Raw genomic sequence first — 17,734 nt, 5'->3', positions numbered from 1 at the left:
AATAGTCCTTAGCTAAATATTGTTACCAGAATTGCCCTGAGGTGCTGGCTAGACACCTCAACTACGCCTTTGGGTTGAATTGGGGAAATCAGCTTGACTTGGGGAGCAGTTCAGTTCCAGTATCAATTTGATCAAGTTGTGGCATCTTGGAAAAATGCGGAGACCAGAATATAATTCAAAGGCTTTATTGAGGGTAAAATGGGGGTACAGAAGGCAAGAGTTTGGTTAGGCAATGCAATCAATCTTGGCTGATACTATGATTCTTACTGGAAATAATTTAGCTAAGGTCCTAATTAAGAGTAAATAAGGTTGGCTAAGGCTCATAGATCAGAGCCTGGCTTAAGGCTTGCCATGAAAAGTGCTTGGGAAGTGAGAAGGGAGGCAGAGAGGGAAGAGAAGTGGCGAGGAGACTTAGAAGGGTAAGAAGTTCGTTTACCTCTCTTCCCCGGTAAGTTGGTGCATTTATTGCAAGTTCGCACGGTAGTTTCCTCTCAGAGAACAAGCAGGAAAGCAAAGAAGAGGAGTGAAGGGCTGCAACTCGTGTGTATGAGAGTCTGTAGGATAGTGATACAAACAGATTATGTGCTTTGGCTAGAGGTAGCTATACCTTGAAATGTGCCCTGAGACAGTTTCCAAGCCATTCTGCTTACCCAGAGGGTGGCAGATTTCATTAAAGACAGAGAAATCTATTGCCACTTGATCACTCTGAAGGTAGCTTGCCCAACAAAAGCAGGAGGAAGCTATGTAAATGTTATGCACATTGTGAACAGGGCTGTGATTGGTTGACTATCTTAAGACCACGTGTGAAAAGATTACATATCTATAGTTTTTCTGCGCCTCTACACTGAGTCCTTGCCCGCTGATTTGTTAATTCATTAAGAGTTTAAGAAATGTGCCACTCTATCTGCATTACTCCCAAGAGTGCTTTGCTGTTATCTCTCTCAGATGAGGAGATCCCATCCATCAGTGAGTTGCCTTTGAAGTGGGGTGTGAATAGCCTGGTGTCCCTCCTTAGCAAGGGGTGGGCACATCCTTGACAGCTTAAACCTGAAGGCACCCTTTCAGCATAAGCTGTGCCTATCAACCCTTTTGGAGCCAAGACCCTTGACTAGGCAGGTTGTAATGGGTACTAGGATCATGAGCCCATGTTCCAGTCTGATTGAGACATTGGAGTAGAGGGGTGCTCTCTGTGCTACCCCAAAATATGACTTGCTGGCTACAATATTTATGGTGGTAGTAATACATTTTAAGAAATTATTTTATCTAAACTTAGGTCTTAGGTATTAAAAGTACAACCTTAAGAACATAAGAGTTCTGCTGGATCAGGCCCATGGCCCATCTAGTCCAGCATCCTGTTTCACTCACTGGCCCACCAGGTGTCGCTGGGAAGCCCACAGGCAGGAGCTGAGGGCATGCCTCCTCTCCTGCTGTTACTCCCCTGCAACTGGTACTCAGAGGCATCCTGCCTCTGAGGCTGGAGGTGGCCTATAGCCCTCCAACTAGTAGCCGTTGATAGACCTCTTCTTCACGAATTTATCCAAATCCCTCTTAAAGCCATCCAGGTTGTTGGCTGTCACCAGATCTTGTGGCAGAGAGTTCCACATATTGATTATGCGTTGTGTGAAAAAGTACTTCCTTTTCTTGGTCCTAAATTTCTTGGCAATCAATTTCATGGGATGACCCCTGGTTCTAGTGTTATGTGAGAGGGAGAAAAAATTCTCTCTGTCTACGTTCTCCACACCATGCATTATTTTATAGATCTCTATCATGTCTCCCCTCAGTCGTCTTTTTTTCTAAAGTAAAAAGCCCCAGGTGTTGTAGTAACAACCATTTACTCTTCAAGCCATTGCTTTTTCTTCATCATTAATCCCAACAATATTTTCATGCCTCCCAAACTTCCATATATGCTTCTCTCCTTTGAGGCACATTCCCTATACTTATAAAACCTTCTAGCCATATTTTCTTTTGTTTGAAGGGTTATTGATTTGTAACAGGCTATCAATAGTTACAGGCTTTTTCTAGCTAGGTTTGAATTTGTCCTTGTCAAGTGCGTTTTCAGACGTTCAGTCACAGTGAAGTACTGCAAATGTCAGGTATGGCACAAAGAAAAACAAATGGTAACAACGGAAGGGTTTGGGTTTGGTTTTTCTTCTGCCAAGGGCACCATTTGTTTGACACGGCATGTATCACTTTCCAAATGTAGTCCTTTTTTTGTCCTTTATATGATCCAACTCAATTCTTCAGTGTTTTGAAGTAAAGACTTTGCCAGGGCTTCAGATAGGGGCCCCATTCTGTCTGGCCTTGGGAGAAAGACAGCAGAGCCATGGGGTCAGGCCACAACTGCCTCTCTAGATATGCAGTGATTGGCTGGGGTGGGGGAGAGAAATGGGGGGGGTGACTTATGTACTGTATGGATCACTGCTGAATTTCACTGTGGACCCTTTTTTACCACCAGTTGGTGGAGGAATTTTCTCCAGTCCACCAAACTCACTGAGATGAGTTGTATTTTTTGCCTTCCTTCTGAACTAATTTACAGTTTGCTGCTTTGATATTTCTTTCTCTCACTGCTTTGGTTGAATAAGTGAGAATGTATACCCAAGTCACCTAGGAGCTTCTCCAAGAGCTGTGGGGCTAGTTGCTCTTCCTCCAGAGGATGTCTGAGGGTAGTGAGAATCACCCTGCATCTACTGCCTGATAAGGTCCTCCCACTCAAGATTTCCCCGCTAACTTTCACAGATTTTTTTTTTACATTGCTTAAATTACAGCAAATACTGAAGTAGCCCAGCAGATTTTCTCAAACAGAAGAGAAGGTGGGTTTGTTCTGTTAGAATATTACATGTGTGAGCAGGGCACAAGTTATCTGTGTGTGGATTGCCTTGAGGTTTTATTATTGGAGCCTTGCAAAATGAAGCCGGGTGGCAAAGGCTGCAGCTTCCCGGGTAGGCAACCTTGTCTTGTCTTTAAATGATGACCGAAGCCATTGTATCTACTCTAGCATGTTATTCTCAAAGCATTAATCAGAAATTTGATATCCAGCCTGACGCCATTTTAGATTTATAGCCAGAAGATTTAGGGAGCAATTTTACAATACTGACCTTCTGTTCTATTTTACCGCTTTTCAGGGAAAGAAGAGGAAATTGGTAACAATTTGTTGTTAACTCAGTGGCTGGCACATTTGTAATGCAACAGCAAGGTCATTTTTCGAATCTGCCTCCTCCATAATATTTAGATGGGTCCAACTCCAAGTCATCTAAGCTGGTCTGCTTGCTGGGAGCTTTTATGAGCCTCATGCCATTCCTGCTGTGGAATATGACCTATTTTCATTGGTAGTCTCTGAGTGTAAGAGGCCAGCTGCAAGCCTACCCTGCAAAAATGATTAGCCAATAATGGTGCACTGGGGTGTAAAAGAGCAGTTGTAATAACAGATTACTCCATTATGCTTCATCGTTGACTGAATAAGGGCCTGAGTGAATGAAGAGCAATTTCTCTCCTTTAACTTACAGGGGTTCATAAATATCTACATACATACATATATACACATGTTTTAAAATCTGCAAAATTTGGAAGGTATAGAGGAAAATGTCTGTAGTGAAAGTCATTTCTGAATAAAAGTCTGGGTCCTTCTCAGTCTGTTTTTGTTTTCTCAAGTACTGTACTAGGAACAAAGCATGAGTTGTCTTCTAATTTGCAAACCCCAGTAACTCAGTTTCATAGCTATAAATAAGCAAAATACTTTTGAAATGCTAATATAAAATCATACGTAGTAAATACCAGCTGAATACAATGTACTTGGGGTATCCAGGTATGCTTTCTTTGAATATTTTAAGTGGTGAGCAGTGTCTCTTGTACACATAGCCATTTTTATGTGAAACCATCACTATAAGGGGCTTTTTCTTTCCTCCGCTGGTTCTCTCGCCTCCCTGCAAAAGCCCTTTTTGTTGCCATGATTATGTCTCTGAGGGCTGCATGACCCTTATCCCCTTCCCCACATGCTGCATTGTGAGGCAGACTTAGAGCACAGCTAGTTTACTGGCTCCTTGCAAGGGTGGAGCTCTCACTCAGAGAATGTCAGTCATTGGGACTGTAAGTGCAATTAACACTGGTTGGATTTGAGCCCACATTTCCAGGATGGAGGAATCATTATCTCATGAGGATGTTTTCACACGAGCACAATGCTTTGCAAAACATTGGTGGAAAAACTATCCTCATGTGCCTTTTTTTTTTAGAGAATATACATACTGCAATGGATTGCACTGTAGTTCGTTGTCTCGTCATAGTGCACTCTGCACATATTGTGGGCAATGTCACATGACACGGAAAAAGCCAAAGTTTCACATTTCCAGAGTTGGGTAGCAAACTGGATTTCTGGTGTGGGGGAACGATAAACTGACATTGGTTGTGTTGTCCAAACTCACCTATGTTGGCTTATTCTGCCCAACCTTTGGTTCTGGAACTGACATCTGTAACCAAGATCTGAAGTCGCTTGCAGATTTTGTTTCTGGAACTAAAAGTTGGGTGGAATTTTCCAATATTGGTGGGCTCAAACAGGACAGCCAATGTCAGCTTAGCCCCACCCCCCACCGGAAATTAGGCTCAACACCATACTCCCGGAACCGGAGATTCAGCTTTTTCCATGTTGGGTAAAGCCACCTTCAGACCAAAACGTAAACATTTGACTTATACTGCTTACACTGTCTTCATGTCAGACAAAATAATGGGTCCATAGTCTACTAGATGCACTTGCTGTTACATATGTTGACCTCTTTACGTATACAGTATGCATTCTAGTACATAATTGTTAGTGTTTTATTTTTGGAAACGTAGAACAGTTGCTATTCTGCACCTGATTTAAACTCTTACTTGTGTAACCTGGACTGTAGGTTGACTTCCTCTTCTTTAGAGGGGCTGGAACCTTGTAATTTTTCACTCCTTATGGTTTTAACCAGTTTTTAATTTTATTTAAAGTGTACCATCAAGTCAATTTTGACTCCTGGTGCCCACAGAGCCCTGTGGTTTTCTTTGGTAGAATACAGGAGGGGTTTACCATTGCCTCCTCCCACACAGTGTGAGATGATGCCTTTCAACATCTTCCTGTATCGCTGCTGCCCAATATACAGTAGTACCAGCGGGGATTTGAACTGGCAGCCTTCTGCTTGTTAGTCAAGCATTTTCCCGCTGAGTCACTTAAGGTTGCTTTTATTTTATTACGTTAATTTAATTATTTGTGGGTTTTCTTCACCATCTTTGTATTTTCAACCTTGGTTCGGTCCAGAGGAACTGAGAGGCAGTGTGTAAACAGGCTAATCACGAGGAAGGTGGTCAAGCTGAGGATACAATGGCAGCTGCCCTGGTGAAGGTAAAACCAATTAATGTCTCTCCTTTCTTTTAGATCACTTCCCTTGTGACGCTACAGCTTTTAACCTTGGTAGGCCACGATGACCAGCTCAACGGACCAAGATACAAATGCAATGTGTCTCTAGATTTCATCAGAGGAATTTCTAGGTAAACCTTTGTAATGTTTTTTCAGTGCTATATACAGAAACTCCTGTAGTGGGGAAAAATACATTTAGGTATCAGGTACAATATTGTACTTGACATTTGCTCCTGGCTTCCATCATTTCATAGAGAAGTGCATCCTAGTATGGCCAAGAATGGAGAAAAAGTGGCTGCAAGCAAATCGGTGAAACAGAGATAGTAGTCACCTTCTATCTCAGTAACCTGGAGAGCAGCCATGCAAAACTTGTGACCTACCAAGCAAACCAACCAGCTTGTGTATTGTGGCTTTCTAGGTACTTGACAACTCCCTGCTTTTTGTGTGGACCAGGATCTGTTACGGATCTTTGGTCACAGACATAATATGGACCACTCCTCTGTCCCTGTCTGATTTGAAGGCCATGATTCTATTCCTCAAGCAAAAGTTGCTGCTTTTTAGGGATCATTTGCTATGAAAAGGGAAAACCTACCAATAGGCAACTTGATCTTTTAAACAGTTTTAAACACTTATCTCTTTAAGCAAATTACAAGTATAAACCATGGTTTTCTTACAGAACAGTTTCACCTTAGAAACAGTACCCAGACTGAATCTAACTACTCTATCTGGATAGAATTAATAGGCATCAGTGTTCCTTGAGGGATCAAGATCTCAGGCCATGGAGTGCACAGCTTCAAGGTCGAGCAGTGTTTGTGGCAACAGTCAGCCAAAGGCAGGACTCCTTGGCCTGAAGGTGTATTCTGCCCAACTTACCTTAGGCCTGGTCACCTTTTCAGAGGCAAACAAGTGTCCATATTTTGGGGCTTCAGATAACATTCTGATGAACAAACTTCTAATGAACATCTGGTTTTCTGGTTATCGTTCTGGTCTCTGGTAAATAAACAATATGCTGTCCATATTTGACCATCCATTTACTAAGTCCTCTGATAAACATGCTCCAAAGCCATACATTTTCACAGACCACCTTCTGGGAGACCTCTGATAAGTGGTTACATTTGCACAATATGTTTTTAAGTAAAACTTCCCAAATATACAAGCTATTGGCACCCCACCAAGGGTTGTGGGGTTGCCATGTGGTAACACAGCAGCAGATTACTGAAAGGAAAGTTCTACCTCACACTTCTTCAAACTATGTCATAGGTTAAGGGTGGGGTGGGGCGTTACTGAGACCAACCCCAGGCAGGCAGCAAAACCAGGAGATTTATCAAGCCACTGGTAGTCTGTTTCTGGCTTAGTCGTGCAGGGCTGCCCTCGAGAATCTATCCCTCATTTATCCATAATAGTATTGTTTGTTCATCCGTTTGTTCGTGTGTGTGTGTGTGTGTGTGTGTGTGTGTGTGTGAGAGAGAGAGAGAGAGAATGAATGAATGAATGAATATATTATACATGCACACAAACTCACACCCCATATATACATACAGCATAGTACTTTGCAAAGCTTCATAAACAAAAAAGGCAGGTCATTGCCTCACTTAGCTTACAGTATAAAATGAAAGGTGGAAACAACAGAAAGTGGAGATGAATAGAAAAGAGAAAAGGCAAAGGAATGAATCTGAACATACGGATATGCATGTACTTAGACTTTTTTCAGTTGAGAAGGACTAAGTGGTGTTAGGTTCTTTAAAAGATTGCAAGAGAGAGATGTCGACAAAAGAATGTTTTATTCTCCTGATCCTGGCCTAAGGGCCATTTCATACATTGCTCAGAAGCAAAGCTAGGTTTGCTAACAAGTGCATACTCTATAGAGAGCTACAGTCAACCATGGGTCCCTGAAAAGTGTACCTGTGTGATGTACATGTTTGTAGCATTCCTACTTGACATTTTATAGGTGTATACTTAAAGTCTGTAAGTCTTTAAATAGTCTGTAAATATTTCTCTTTGGGAAGGTTTAGACAAGAGCATCATTTGCATCTTTCAAAATTAACTTTTGTGCAAATTAGAAATTGTGCATAGAAGAATCCCAAGATTTATTTTAAGTTTAGGGTTCACCAGTGGAAAACCTTTAAATATAGGCTTGACTTATTTGTGGTAAACTATAGAACAGGATTTGCATAATGTCTAACAAAAATGCTCAAATATCTCCTTTATTATGTGTTTGTATTACTTTGAGAGTTAGGTGTTTTGTTTTGTTTTTAAATCAGAAGCCCAAAGGATTTCAGAAACGTTCTGTTAAATATTTATGTGCTCTCTCTCCCGCACATTTAATCATATTTACACTGCCTCTCTTGGGTACTTCAGAAGTACTTGATTAAGTAGGGATCTCCTTGGATTGTCCTTACACTATGGTGGGATTTTCTCGTCTGTCTTGAAGCCAAAAAATTACAGCCGTTTTGATTGGCATTTGGGACATGAATTGGTGGTGGTTTTTATTTTCTTGAAAGAAATGAAAACTGATGATGGTAATTGGTAATCAGATTGTTGCGAATGCAGTTGCATTATCGAAAGCATAATGAAAAAGAGCAGGCATCCCTTGGTGAACTAAGCAGGGGGAAGCAGCAAAACAAAGAAGAACGGGCAAAAGACACAAATACGTATTATGGCAAATCATCTTGTGTTAAAATTATTAGCTATGTTTTTTTAAAGCTTTCAGTAAACCATCACCTCACAAGCAGTTTCTTCCTACGTTTTAAAAGAGCGTTGCAACATAAAGAAATCCATTGGCTCTTGATTTAGAAAAAGGAAACCTATGTATTCACTGATACAAGTAACGCAGCATAAATGAGGTTAACCAAGAAATGATTTTCCAGCTCACTAAGGGCTGGTTCATACATACATGCTCATCACTTGCAGTTCCAGTTTTTCTTCCTAGTGTAAACCTAATTGTGCACAGGAAAATTGTGTAATTGGATGCACTGCACATTAAGAAGAACTTTCATGGCTTTAAAAGTTCTGAACTATGAACACTAAAGTGTTGAAAAGTTGCTCTGCAGAAATACTTTGTCTGTGGTGAAAGGATATTGGAGACTTTAGATCACTGGCTGACATCCTGACTACATTCAACTGAAGTCCTATTGAAAGTACAGTAACTCCTGAGTGGTACTATTGAGAACTTATTCTACACTGTATATGTGATCAGGACATTAGGAATAACTGGTTTAGAAAAACTCAGTACTGTACTGGCCTATAATAAGGGAGACTGAGTTTTGTAGTAGCAGCAGCAGCAGAGACCAGGACTGGATTTCTGTCCTTCTTAGGAAAACTCAAAGCTGGCCTATAATAAGGGAGACTGAATTTCTTAGCAGCAGCAGAGATCACATTATCACCTATAATGTTGTAGGACATGCACATCTTCCTTTGAAAATCAGAAGATTTTCTGAAGCCCCATTCTATCTGTTGTAAACTTGTGTTGACATGGCAGATTGCCAAAGGAAGAATAAACTGAACAGTATCTGACGATTTCAGCTTCAAGTGGTGACCTTATAGGAATGAGCCATCAGAGATTACAAACAGGATAGTCCTTCCTTTACAACTCATGTCTCTTCAGAATTCAAAATTTGTAAAGCTATTCCAGCTGTGATTTAAAATGTCACTGTGAAGAATCATTTTCTTCTCTCTTACACAATTTGGGTTTAAATTCCTCCTATGCTAGTGCTAATGGCTGGGATTCCTGTATCAGTTAATTGGACAGAAGCTCTGACATGGGCTATTGTTGGTACTTATTAAGCCAAATGATTGACTGTGTTTTTATCTGTCCAGCAAACTTAATGTTTGCCAGAGAACACAGTTTTACAATTTCTCTCTAATTAAGATCCAGCTTATCAACCATGATATGCCATTTATTTTTAAAATATATATAGGGCTGATTAAGTACACTTCATAAGCATGTCAGGTTATGGAGCTGGAAAATATCTGAAGTTTTCATGTGCTCTGTAACATACTTCCCTAGAAATGATATATAAAAACAAGGATTTTAGAAAATGGGCCATGAGCTAAAGATAAGGACATTGGCAATAAGAGATCCAATATGTCTTTAAAATGGAAACTTAGGATACTTTTTGAAACATGGCATATTTCTAAATATGTTTCATTCTTGTTACTTATATAAACAGGAACCCTCTATGTATGAATGTTAATACTACACAACAGAATGTGTTTGGAAAGGGAAAGAAAATTAATTCTCTCTTTTACTCCCCTGGTATATCGTTCTTCATTCCATCAAAGCAGAAAAATACACTCAAATCTTCTATTGAGTATTCTTGGATTGTTCAAGTTTAGTTAAAAAGCTTGGGTCAACAACTGTCAAAATTGGAAGAATGCAGACTACAAATGAGTACAGATGTAGGAGTTCTGCTCTACATAATGCTGAAACAGGTGGTTTGGAAGAGGGACAGAATGTTCAATAGCAGGCGAGATTGCTGCTTTGCATATCCAAACAGTGTGCCATCTTTATAGGCTTTTTAAAAAGTTGTTTTATTCTTGAGCTAACTTTTGTTTTACAGCTTAACTGCTAAGTATGAGGAACTTTAAATATGTTAGAGTCTTGTGAACAGATGCATCTAGGAAGCTTAAGTTGAGCCCAGTTCATAGAATTCCCAGCTTGGTGTGTGTCCTGTTGGATAGGCACATGCTCCTGCCCTCTAGAACACACACAACTGATCATGTGATCCGGGTGATCTGTCTGGAAGCCCAAACACATAGACATCCAGTTTGCTCAGTCTTCTACCATGCTCTCTTTGGGGAAGAGGAGAAATCACCATCTAGTTTGGGTGTACACTAGCCTACGTGTGGAGTGCCTGTCTCATAGGATACATTATGTTTATAGGAGAGGACAGCGGGTGCACCCATTCCTTCCCCACACAAACTGCACTGCCAGGCAGGTCAGCATGTGAACTAGACCTCAGTGATTCAACCATTAGTATTTAAGAATTAGAGCATTTAAGCCCGAATTGCAAGTTTGCAAATTCCACTGCAAACTTTTTTTACCATGGGTGTATCAATTTTATCATAAGAGCCCAAGACCCAACCACTCTATGATAGACTGCAAATCCAAAGAAAGTAGGGCTGTAACTATACTTACGTGCTGTGTGCTTTTGTTTACAGGACTGTGAACTTTGACATAATAAAGTACTTGTATGACTTTTTGTGAAGGCCATATGGACACTGTGACGACGACTAAGGCAAGCTGTGTTCTTCTATCTACTTTAGCTGTCCAGGGAGAGGAGACTTTGGGCTCTACTGGATTTGTCCAAAACAGGTGCTGGCCCAGCATGGGATCTGATGAAAATGCTCTAGTTGGTCTGGATGGATCTGAGCAGAGGACTATTTACAAGGGACCCCGGAGTATTTGGAAGGGATGTGTTAATTATAAACAGCAGGGTCTGAGCACAATCTGTTCTGCTCTTAATGATGTTATCTTAAACATTGAAATTGCCTGAAACCCATTTTACTAAGGACTGCATTTTGCACTGTGATGAACTATCCCTTGTGCTTTGAACATGGCAGCAGCCTTGTTCATATGCCCAGTCTTTTTACTTCCTCTCCACAGGAGTCTTTTACAATTGCTTGCCAAACCAGCTTGGTCCTAAGACCATCGTTTAAAAGATTGGAATAAAAAAATATACTAAACATAAAACCAAGCTGGTAGGTTCTTATCTTTCGTTCCTTGATCCTGTCCAGTTATTTGTAGATTAATTGCCACAACTTACTTGTAAATATCAACAATCAAAATCTGCTCTTTAAAAAATCCATTAATCACTCAGTTCTTATGGCTGCTTGTCACATTACGTTATGCTCAAAGACGACAATGCACTTTGGCAAATATGCTGCCTTATCTAAAGATACACTTGTAGGTTCTATCAGAAGACGAATAAGCATATCCAACCAGGAGAGAAGGCCTATGACTTCTAGGGTGGGACCACACATGGCTCTTCTCAATGCAAGTATCTTGAGGAGTACAACATATCATTCTGCATATCTTTAGACATGAGCATGGCTTGCCAGAGTTACTCTTTTATAGCTTCTTTACAGCCACACAAATGGGGTCCTTAGTGTTCCTTAGCATAAAGTACCTTCTTCCCTTGACTCATATTTTTGGTGCCAGTTGACTAAGTCAAGAGGCAGGATGTGAATCTTACCTACTTAGTTTCTTTTTCAGTGTGTGCAGTGCTTTTTTCATGCCTCATGCTTCTCTCGAGAGCTGGGACATTTTCTCTTGCCTTTTAATCTGTGGTGTTCTTTAAATAGTTTTTTCCTTGGAGTCCATATCACCATTTTTGCCCTCTGTGTATTTAGAGCTAAACTCTGCTTCTGGGGTTTGATGGCACAGCAGAGACTCTTAAGCAAAGGCACAAATTGTAGGGGCAAAGTCACCCTGCCATTATTTGTGTCTGACTTGCCATGGAGAAGGATGTAATGCTGGAGTCTGCCCAATGTTTATTATGTTTAAGGAGGCTAGGATAAGAAAGGAATCTTCTGTGTAAGTTGCTGTTTGGGGGAAGGTACTGTTCATCACAGACAGCTTCTCCCAAAGCTGCCTTCAAAAATGCATACTCCCTCCCAACTATTGTGCCATTAAGTGACTCTAGTTGTGCTTAAGACCCCAGAATCAGGTTTGATCTTGGAAAGCCCACAGATGGGCTTCCTGCCTGAGCTTAGATCCTAAGAAGCTTTCTCAAACTACCAAGACCAGGGCATTGCTTAAGGGTCAGGTCCATCATTGACACCTATATCCACACACAGCTCCAAGTCCACTTGAGACCACATGGACCCAGGATCCTCAACCCTGGTGTCTAAGCAGGTTGCTTAAGGCCTCAAAAAGAGCCGAGATTCCCACACCTTGGATCCAATTAAAAAGTGTAACAGAGGTGCAAATGTTTGATAGTTCTTCTAGAAGTGAAAACCCTGGTTTTTGAGGAATTCCAGGAAGTCATAGGAATATCCCATACTGCATTACCTCATTTGGCTGAGATGGATACTACTACTATGAGCCATCCTATTCTGAAGTAGAAATTGTCACATTGGTCTTAGATGGTGAGTTGAGGGACAGAGCATTTAGAAACGATCATTGCTTGGATCAGGTGTACACATTCCTGTCTCTCAAAAAGACAGGAGGAATAATTCTTTTCAGGATCCCTCTGCCATTGCTGAGCTACCTAATGGCACAATGGGGAAGTGACTTGACTAGCAAGCCAGAGGTTGCTGGTTCGAATCCCTGCTGGTATGTTTCCCAGACTAGGAAAAACACCTATATCAGGCAGCAGTGATATACATAATCTCATACTGCGCAGAAGGAGGCAATTGTAAACCCCTCCTGTATTCTACCAAAGACAACCACAGAGTTCTTTGATCACCAGGAGTCGAAACTGACTCAACAGCATACTTTACCTTTACCTGCGATTGCTACAGCATCTTATTCAGGGGACATCATGGCATAAATCTCTTTCCCAAGCTAGTTCTAAGAACATTTATTGGCAAATCTTGTAGACATCTCCAAATGGACTGTCAATAAGCCTAGCAGTTCAGGAAACTGGAACACTCTTGTTTCTTTTGGATAGGAACATAGGGAACTGCCATATACTGAGTCAGACCGTTGGTCTATCTAGCTCAGGATTGTCTTCACAGACTGGCAGCGGCTTCTCCAAGGTTGCAGGCAGGAATCTCTCTCAGCCCTATCTTGGAGAAGCCAGAGAGGGAACTTGAAACCTTCTGCTTTTTCCCAGAGCGGCTCCATGCCCTGAGGGGATTATCTTGCAGTACTCACACATCAAGTCCATGCCCTGAGGGGAATATCTTGCATTGCTCACACATCAAATCTCGCATTCATATGTAACCAGGGCAGACCCTGCTTAGCTATGGGGACAAGTCATGCTTGCTACCACAAGACCAGCTCTCCTCCTTAGAGAATAGTATTCTCTAGGTTCCAGAACTTCAACCTCTATGGTGGTTATAGGCAAGGGATTATGTCTGTCAGGGAGGTGATCAAACCTAATGGCATGACAGCTCATTCTTTATGGCTGAATGCTAATGTTGGCCCTCTATAGCAGGGATTCTCAACGTTGGGTCCCCAGATGTAATTGGACTTCAACTCCCATAATCCCCAGCCAAAGACCACTGGGCCTGGGGATTATGGGAGTTGAAGTCCAATTACATCTGGGGACCCAACGTTGAGAATCCCTGCTCTATAGAATCTCCGGGCAAATCAGTGGCCTGGAAGATTGTTCCTACTTATACCACATATTACTGCATTGATTCATATTCTACTGCAGATACAACTTGAGGAAGATGGCATCTCCAGAAGATGATATCTACTTAGTGTTCTCTCTGAATGGAAAGAAGTGTTTTCCTATATGCTAAAAGTAAAGACTGCCCCACCCCCAAAAGGAGGAAAGGAAAATCTCTGGGAAAAGAAGACTTCTGCGCAAAAAAGCCATAAAGAACAGAATCCCACCTTATTGTTCAAGCTGCTTTTCATGCAGTCACCTGCCTGCTTTCCTCTCTATAGGCACCTCTCTGGTTAGAATATTGGCTTCTGAACGGATGGGGAAAACTCTGCGGGGTGAGATGCTTATCTTGTCCCTCAGTTGAGACAATTAGCTTTAAAAACTTAAGTTGAGGGGAAAGTGAAAGAGCTGTGATTCGGGGGTTTGAGGGACTGTGATCCCTTATGTGTAACTGCACAGAAAGCCACTTGAAGAACAGTAACAGATAACATGCAACTCTGCTTCTGTTTGCTTGTTTTGTTAACTACGTTTCCATTTTTCTAGGAAACTACAGAAACAAAAATAGAAGGGAAGATAGGAATAGTTCCTGACAATACAAGAGCAAACATCATCTTATCTCTATACAAAGCCAGTAACGGAAACTCCAAAAATATCAGCAAACGAAGAATGGGAACAGAGCTGAGATATAAAGCACCTCGTACTATGCAAATTCTGTTTGCACCATCCATCCATATTAAGCAAAACCCATGTAATATTATATTACCAAATAAAAATAACTTGATAACATCCTGGTCTTGTGCATGAGAGTTTATTATTTAAATAATTCAAATACAGTATCTAGCACTCAAAGTAATCCTTGTATTGCGCATTCATTGTCCCTTAAATTTAGGGTGAAGTTTTATCCATCATCAACTCCCATATTTTATCAAACCACTTTGATAGTTGGTCTTTTCTTGGTTCCACCCTTGGCGATAAATTTAGCTGCCATTAAGGGTAATTCTATTAACTTGCTATGTAATTACAATAATCTTGAATAGGAATTTCAAGTAAATTAATAACATGATCCATTTGCAATGATACCCTGGTTATCGACTTGATATATTGTATCATTTGTGCCCACATGGCATCTTTTGGGGCAGTCCCACCACATATGAAAATAAGAGCCTTTCAGGCCACAATTATGCCAGCATAAAGATGAGTACTTGGGAATTGTACAGGCTAATGATGCTGGCATATAGTACCATCTAGGAAGTATTTTACGTGACATTTCCCCAGAGATACACACATCAGGCGGTGTATAAGTATGATAAATAAATACTGAGAAAAGGAGGAAGTGTCTTAGCCCAGACTGGCACAATTACTGCGTACACTAATAATTCTGAGTCAGATAATGAGGAGGCAGAACCAGTACCAGCGTTGGAATTTGACACTAAACCAGAAACGGAGAGCTCCTCGGAGCTGGAACCCCCACAAGGTAGCTCCCTTGGGGTAGTACCCTCAGAACCTACCACAAAGCTATTTCTAGCACTCTAAACTTAGCCACTTATATCAAAGTGATTGATTTATTGGAGTTTTAGGTTCTTTGCACAATAAGGTTCTCAAAATTGATACAAGGCCTTTTAATCACTGATTGTAAGTTTCCAGTACAAAGCATAACTTGTAAAAATCCATACCAGGATTTACATGTCCTTTATCAGATGATTCACTTTGAAAAGCAGTTTTCCCATTTCAATAATTTCACAGAAACTATAGATATTAGCTTGATGCAAGACTGCAAAAATCCAGGGTGAAGTCCCAGATTAAATAGTGCTAACCCAGGAAGATAGCCCCTGGCATTGGTGAGAGGAGTCAATACTTTCTGCCATCTATCCTAAACAGTGAGGATGGAAGTGAGAAACAGATTGTTTTGAATCTCTATTGGTCTGTGCTTTCTAGTCTGCCAGATTATTTCCTTCAGTGAATGACTTGCAGCATTACTCTGTTCAATACCAATCCAAGAATCATTGGTTATCTGAAGGATTGGATTAATCAGATGAACCTCATAATAAAATGGTAAATCAAGGGTAGTTAACCCTTCTTTTTGAGTGGGTCTTATTGCATTCAATGCAATTCTGGGTTTTTACTCCAGTGTATATAAGGATTTGTCCAGCATTTTTTTTGCTACTGACAAGTCTGTTCTGGAGGAGGCTTTGCAATATATATACACTGGACAGGGAGGGGGGCAAGTGTCCCTGGACTCCTGGGTCTCTGGGGGCCAGCATGGTACCCCCTTGCCAGGAGGTACCCCAGAGCACCCTTTGCCAGTGAACCCACACCCAATGAATCCACCCACACCCAGCCAATGAACAAAGTGTTTGCTGGTTGGGAACATGAAGAGTGGCCCCTCACCCACTCCCAGCCAGCGCTTAGTTTGGTGGCTGGGTACTTACTTTCTCTCCCTCGCTTGGAGCGAAAGAGAGGAAAAAAGCACTCAGCCCAGCGAATGAAGTGCCAGCTGAGGAGGACCAAAGGGCTGCATGTTTCCACTTCCCAGTGCTGGCAATGCCCCCTGCATCAGCAGGGGGTATGGTTTGTGTAAGTGAACAGCCGTCTGTCCCTGGACCACCTCCAACCCCTCTACACCTCTGGATAGAATGATCATTTTAATACCTTGTATCCTCTGTAACCAGGATCAATTATACATGTTCCATTTGAGTGAATCTGACTTAATTCTGTAAAACAAGAACTACAGACGTGTTTTTCTGGTATAGTTATTTTTCATTAACCTTTCAGTGGTAGCAGTTATCAAGACCCCCAGGGATTTCTAGGTTGAACTCAGAGTGGTCTTTTGCAAGTCGCTTAGGCAGGAATGAGTTCAGGAAGCCTATGATTTTGTGTTGAAGAGGTGCATCTGAAGTATAAAGCTTAGAATAGTATGCTGTTAATCTTCCAGGTTTCCGATTTCAATATAGTTAAGTAGGATAAGGCTGTTGTCTTCAGAGTTTCACTTTACCTGCATCAAACCTTGCAGCCATTTGTCGAACTAAGGACTTCTTGGCCTCAGCTCCCCTTTCATGGAAATTTTATTATTATTTATTATTATTTTTTACATTTATATCCCGCTCTTCCTCCAAGGAGCCCAGAGCGGTGTACTACATACTTTAGTTTCTCTTTCACAACAACCCTGTGAAGTAGGTTAGGCTGAGAGAGAAGTGACTGGCCCAGAGTCATCCAGGTAGAGTACTACTTTCTACTAAAGACAACCACAGGGCTCTGTGGTCACCAGGAGTCGACACGGACTCGATGGCACACTTTATCTTTTGTGTAGAATGGGTTTCCAGAAATATTTATCTTCTTGACCAGCTTCTTGACTTGACTTGTTCAAACTCTTAGATTTTGCGTATAGATTTTTGCAGTTTTTCAGACACTCTTGTATTTTTCATATGTGAGATGTTAAGCTAATGCACTTAACCTGAATCATCGCTTTAAAAGCATCCCAGATTACTTTGGGACGACCTCACAGTAGTTGTTAAGCTGAAATCATTCACTCATAGGATTATGTCATCCACCCCACTTCTAATTCAATAATTTGGAAATAGTAAACTTCCAGCCTAATCCTTTGCAATCTTGTACCTCAAAGAGCAGTGTACAACCCCCCGCCCCCTGAAAGTTCTGGCCATATTTTGATATCTATTTCCACTGTACTAATTGGAGGAGCCAAGCTGGGAGAAGTTAGAATATGGTCTATTCAAGAGTACATGCTGTGTCTTGCAGAACAGAATGCATAGAATTTCTCTCCTTTCTCGCCCCCAACTCAAAATATCTGCCAGGTCATAACTGTGAAGTAACTTGCTAAAGTATCACGTTTAATAGAAGTTATTCTGGGGACATGTAATTTATCCCACTGTGTGTCCAGAACAGAGTTAAGATCTCCCCTTATCAGCCAGTGGCCTATTCCTAATTAATTCAACCTTCTCTGTGTTTAGAACAGAAACTGGTACTGGTGAATATTAGGAAGTTATAAGACACAACGTGAATGATTTTACCAGGGTCTGCTGGACATGTGTTTACTGCCATGGTCCATTTCTATGCTTTGCTTAAAGGA

General features: G+C 41.2%; 1 protein-coding gene across 7 annotated transcripts in view; it reads left to right on the top strand.

Annotated features, from left to right (window-relative positions):
- The window catches only part of ORC5 (origin recognition complex subunit 5), a 145,757-nt gene extending 131,321 nt beyond the window's left edge, over window positions 1-14,436 (top strand). For all 7 annotated transcript variants that reach the window (XM_053257299.1, XM_053257298.1, XM_053257295.1 and 4 more), the window contains 3 exons: window positions 5,390-5,502; window positions 10,532-10,608; window positions 14,194-14,436. In XM_053257299.1, the coding sequence (XP_053113274.1) occupies window positions 5,390-5,502; window positions 10,532-10,577 (159 nt within the window). In that variant the 3' untranslated portion in view covers window positions 10,578-10,608; window positions 14,194-14,436. The remainder of the gene's footprint in view (window positions 1-5,389; window positions 5,503-10,531; window positions 10,609-14,193) is intronic.
- Window positions 14,437-17,734: the final 3,298 nt, after the last annotated feature.

This window comes from Hemicordylus capensis, chromosome 5, assembly GCF_027244095.1.
Source record: "Hemicordylus capensis ecotype Gifberg chromosome 5, rHemCap1.1.pri, whole genome shotgun sequence".
NCBI classification, from domain to species: domain Eukaryota; kingdom Metazoa; phylum Chordata; class Lepidosauria; order Squamata; family Cordylidae; genus Hemicordylus; species Hemicordylus capensis.
Note: the sequence above shows the minus strand (reverse complement) of the source record. Positions and strands in the feature narration are given on the sequence as shown.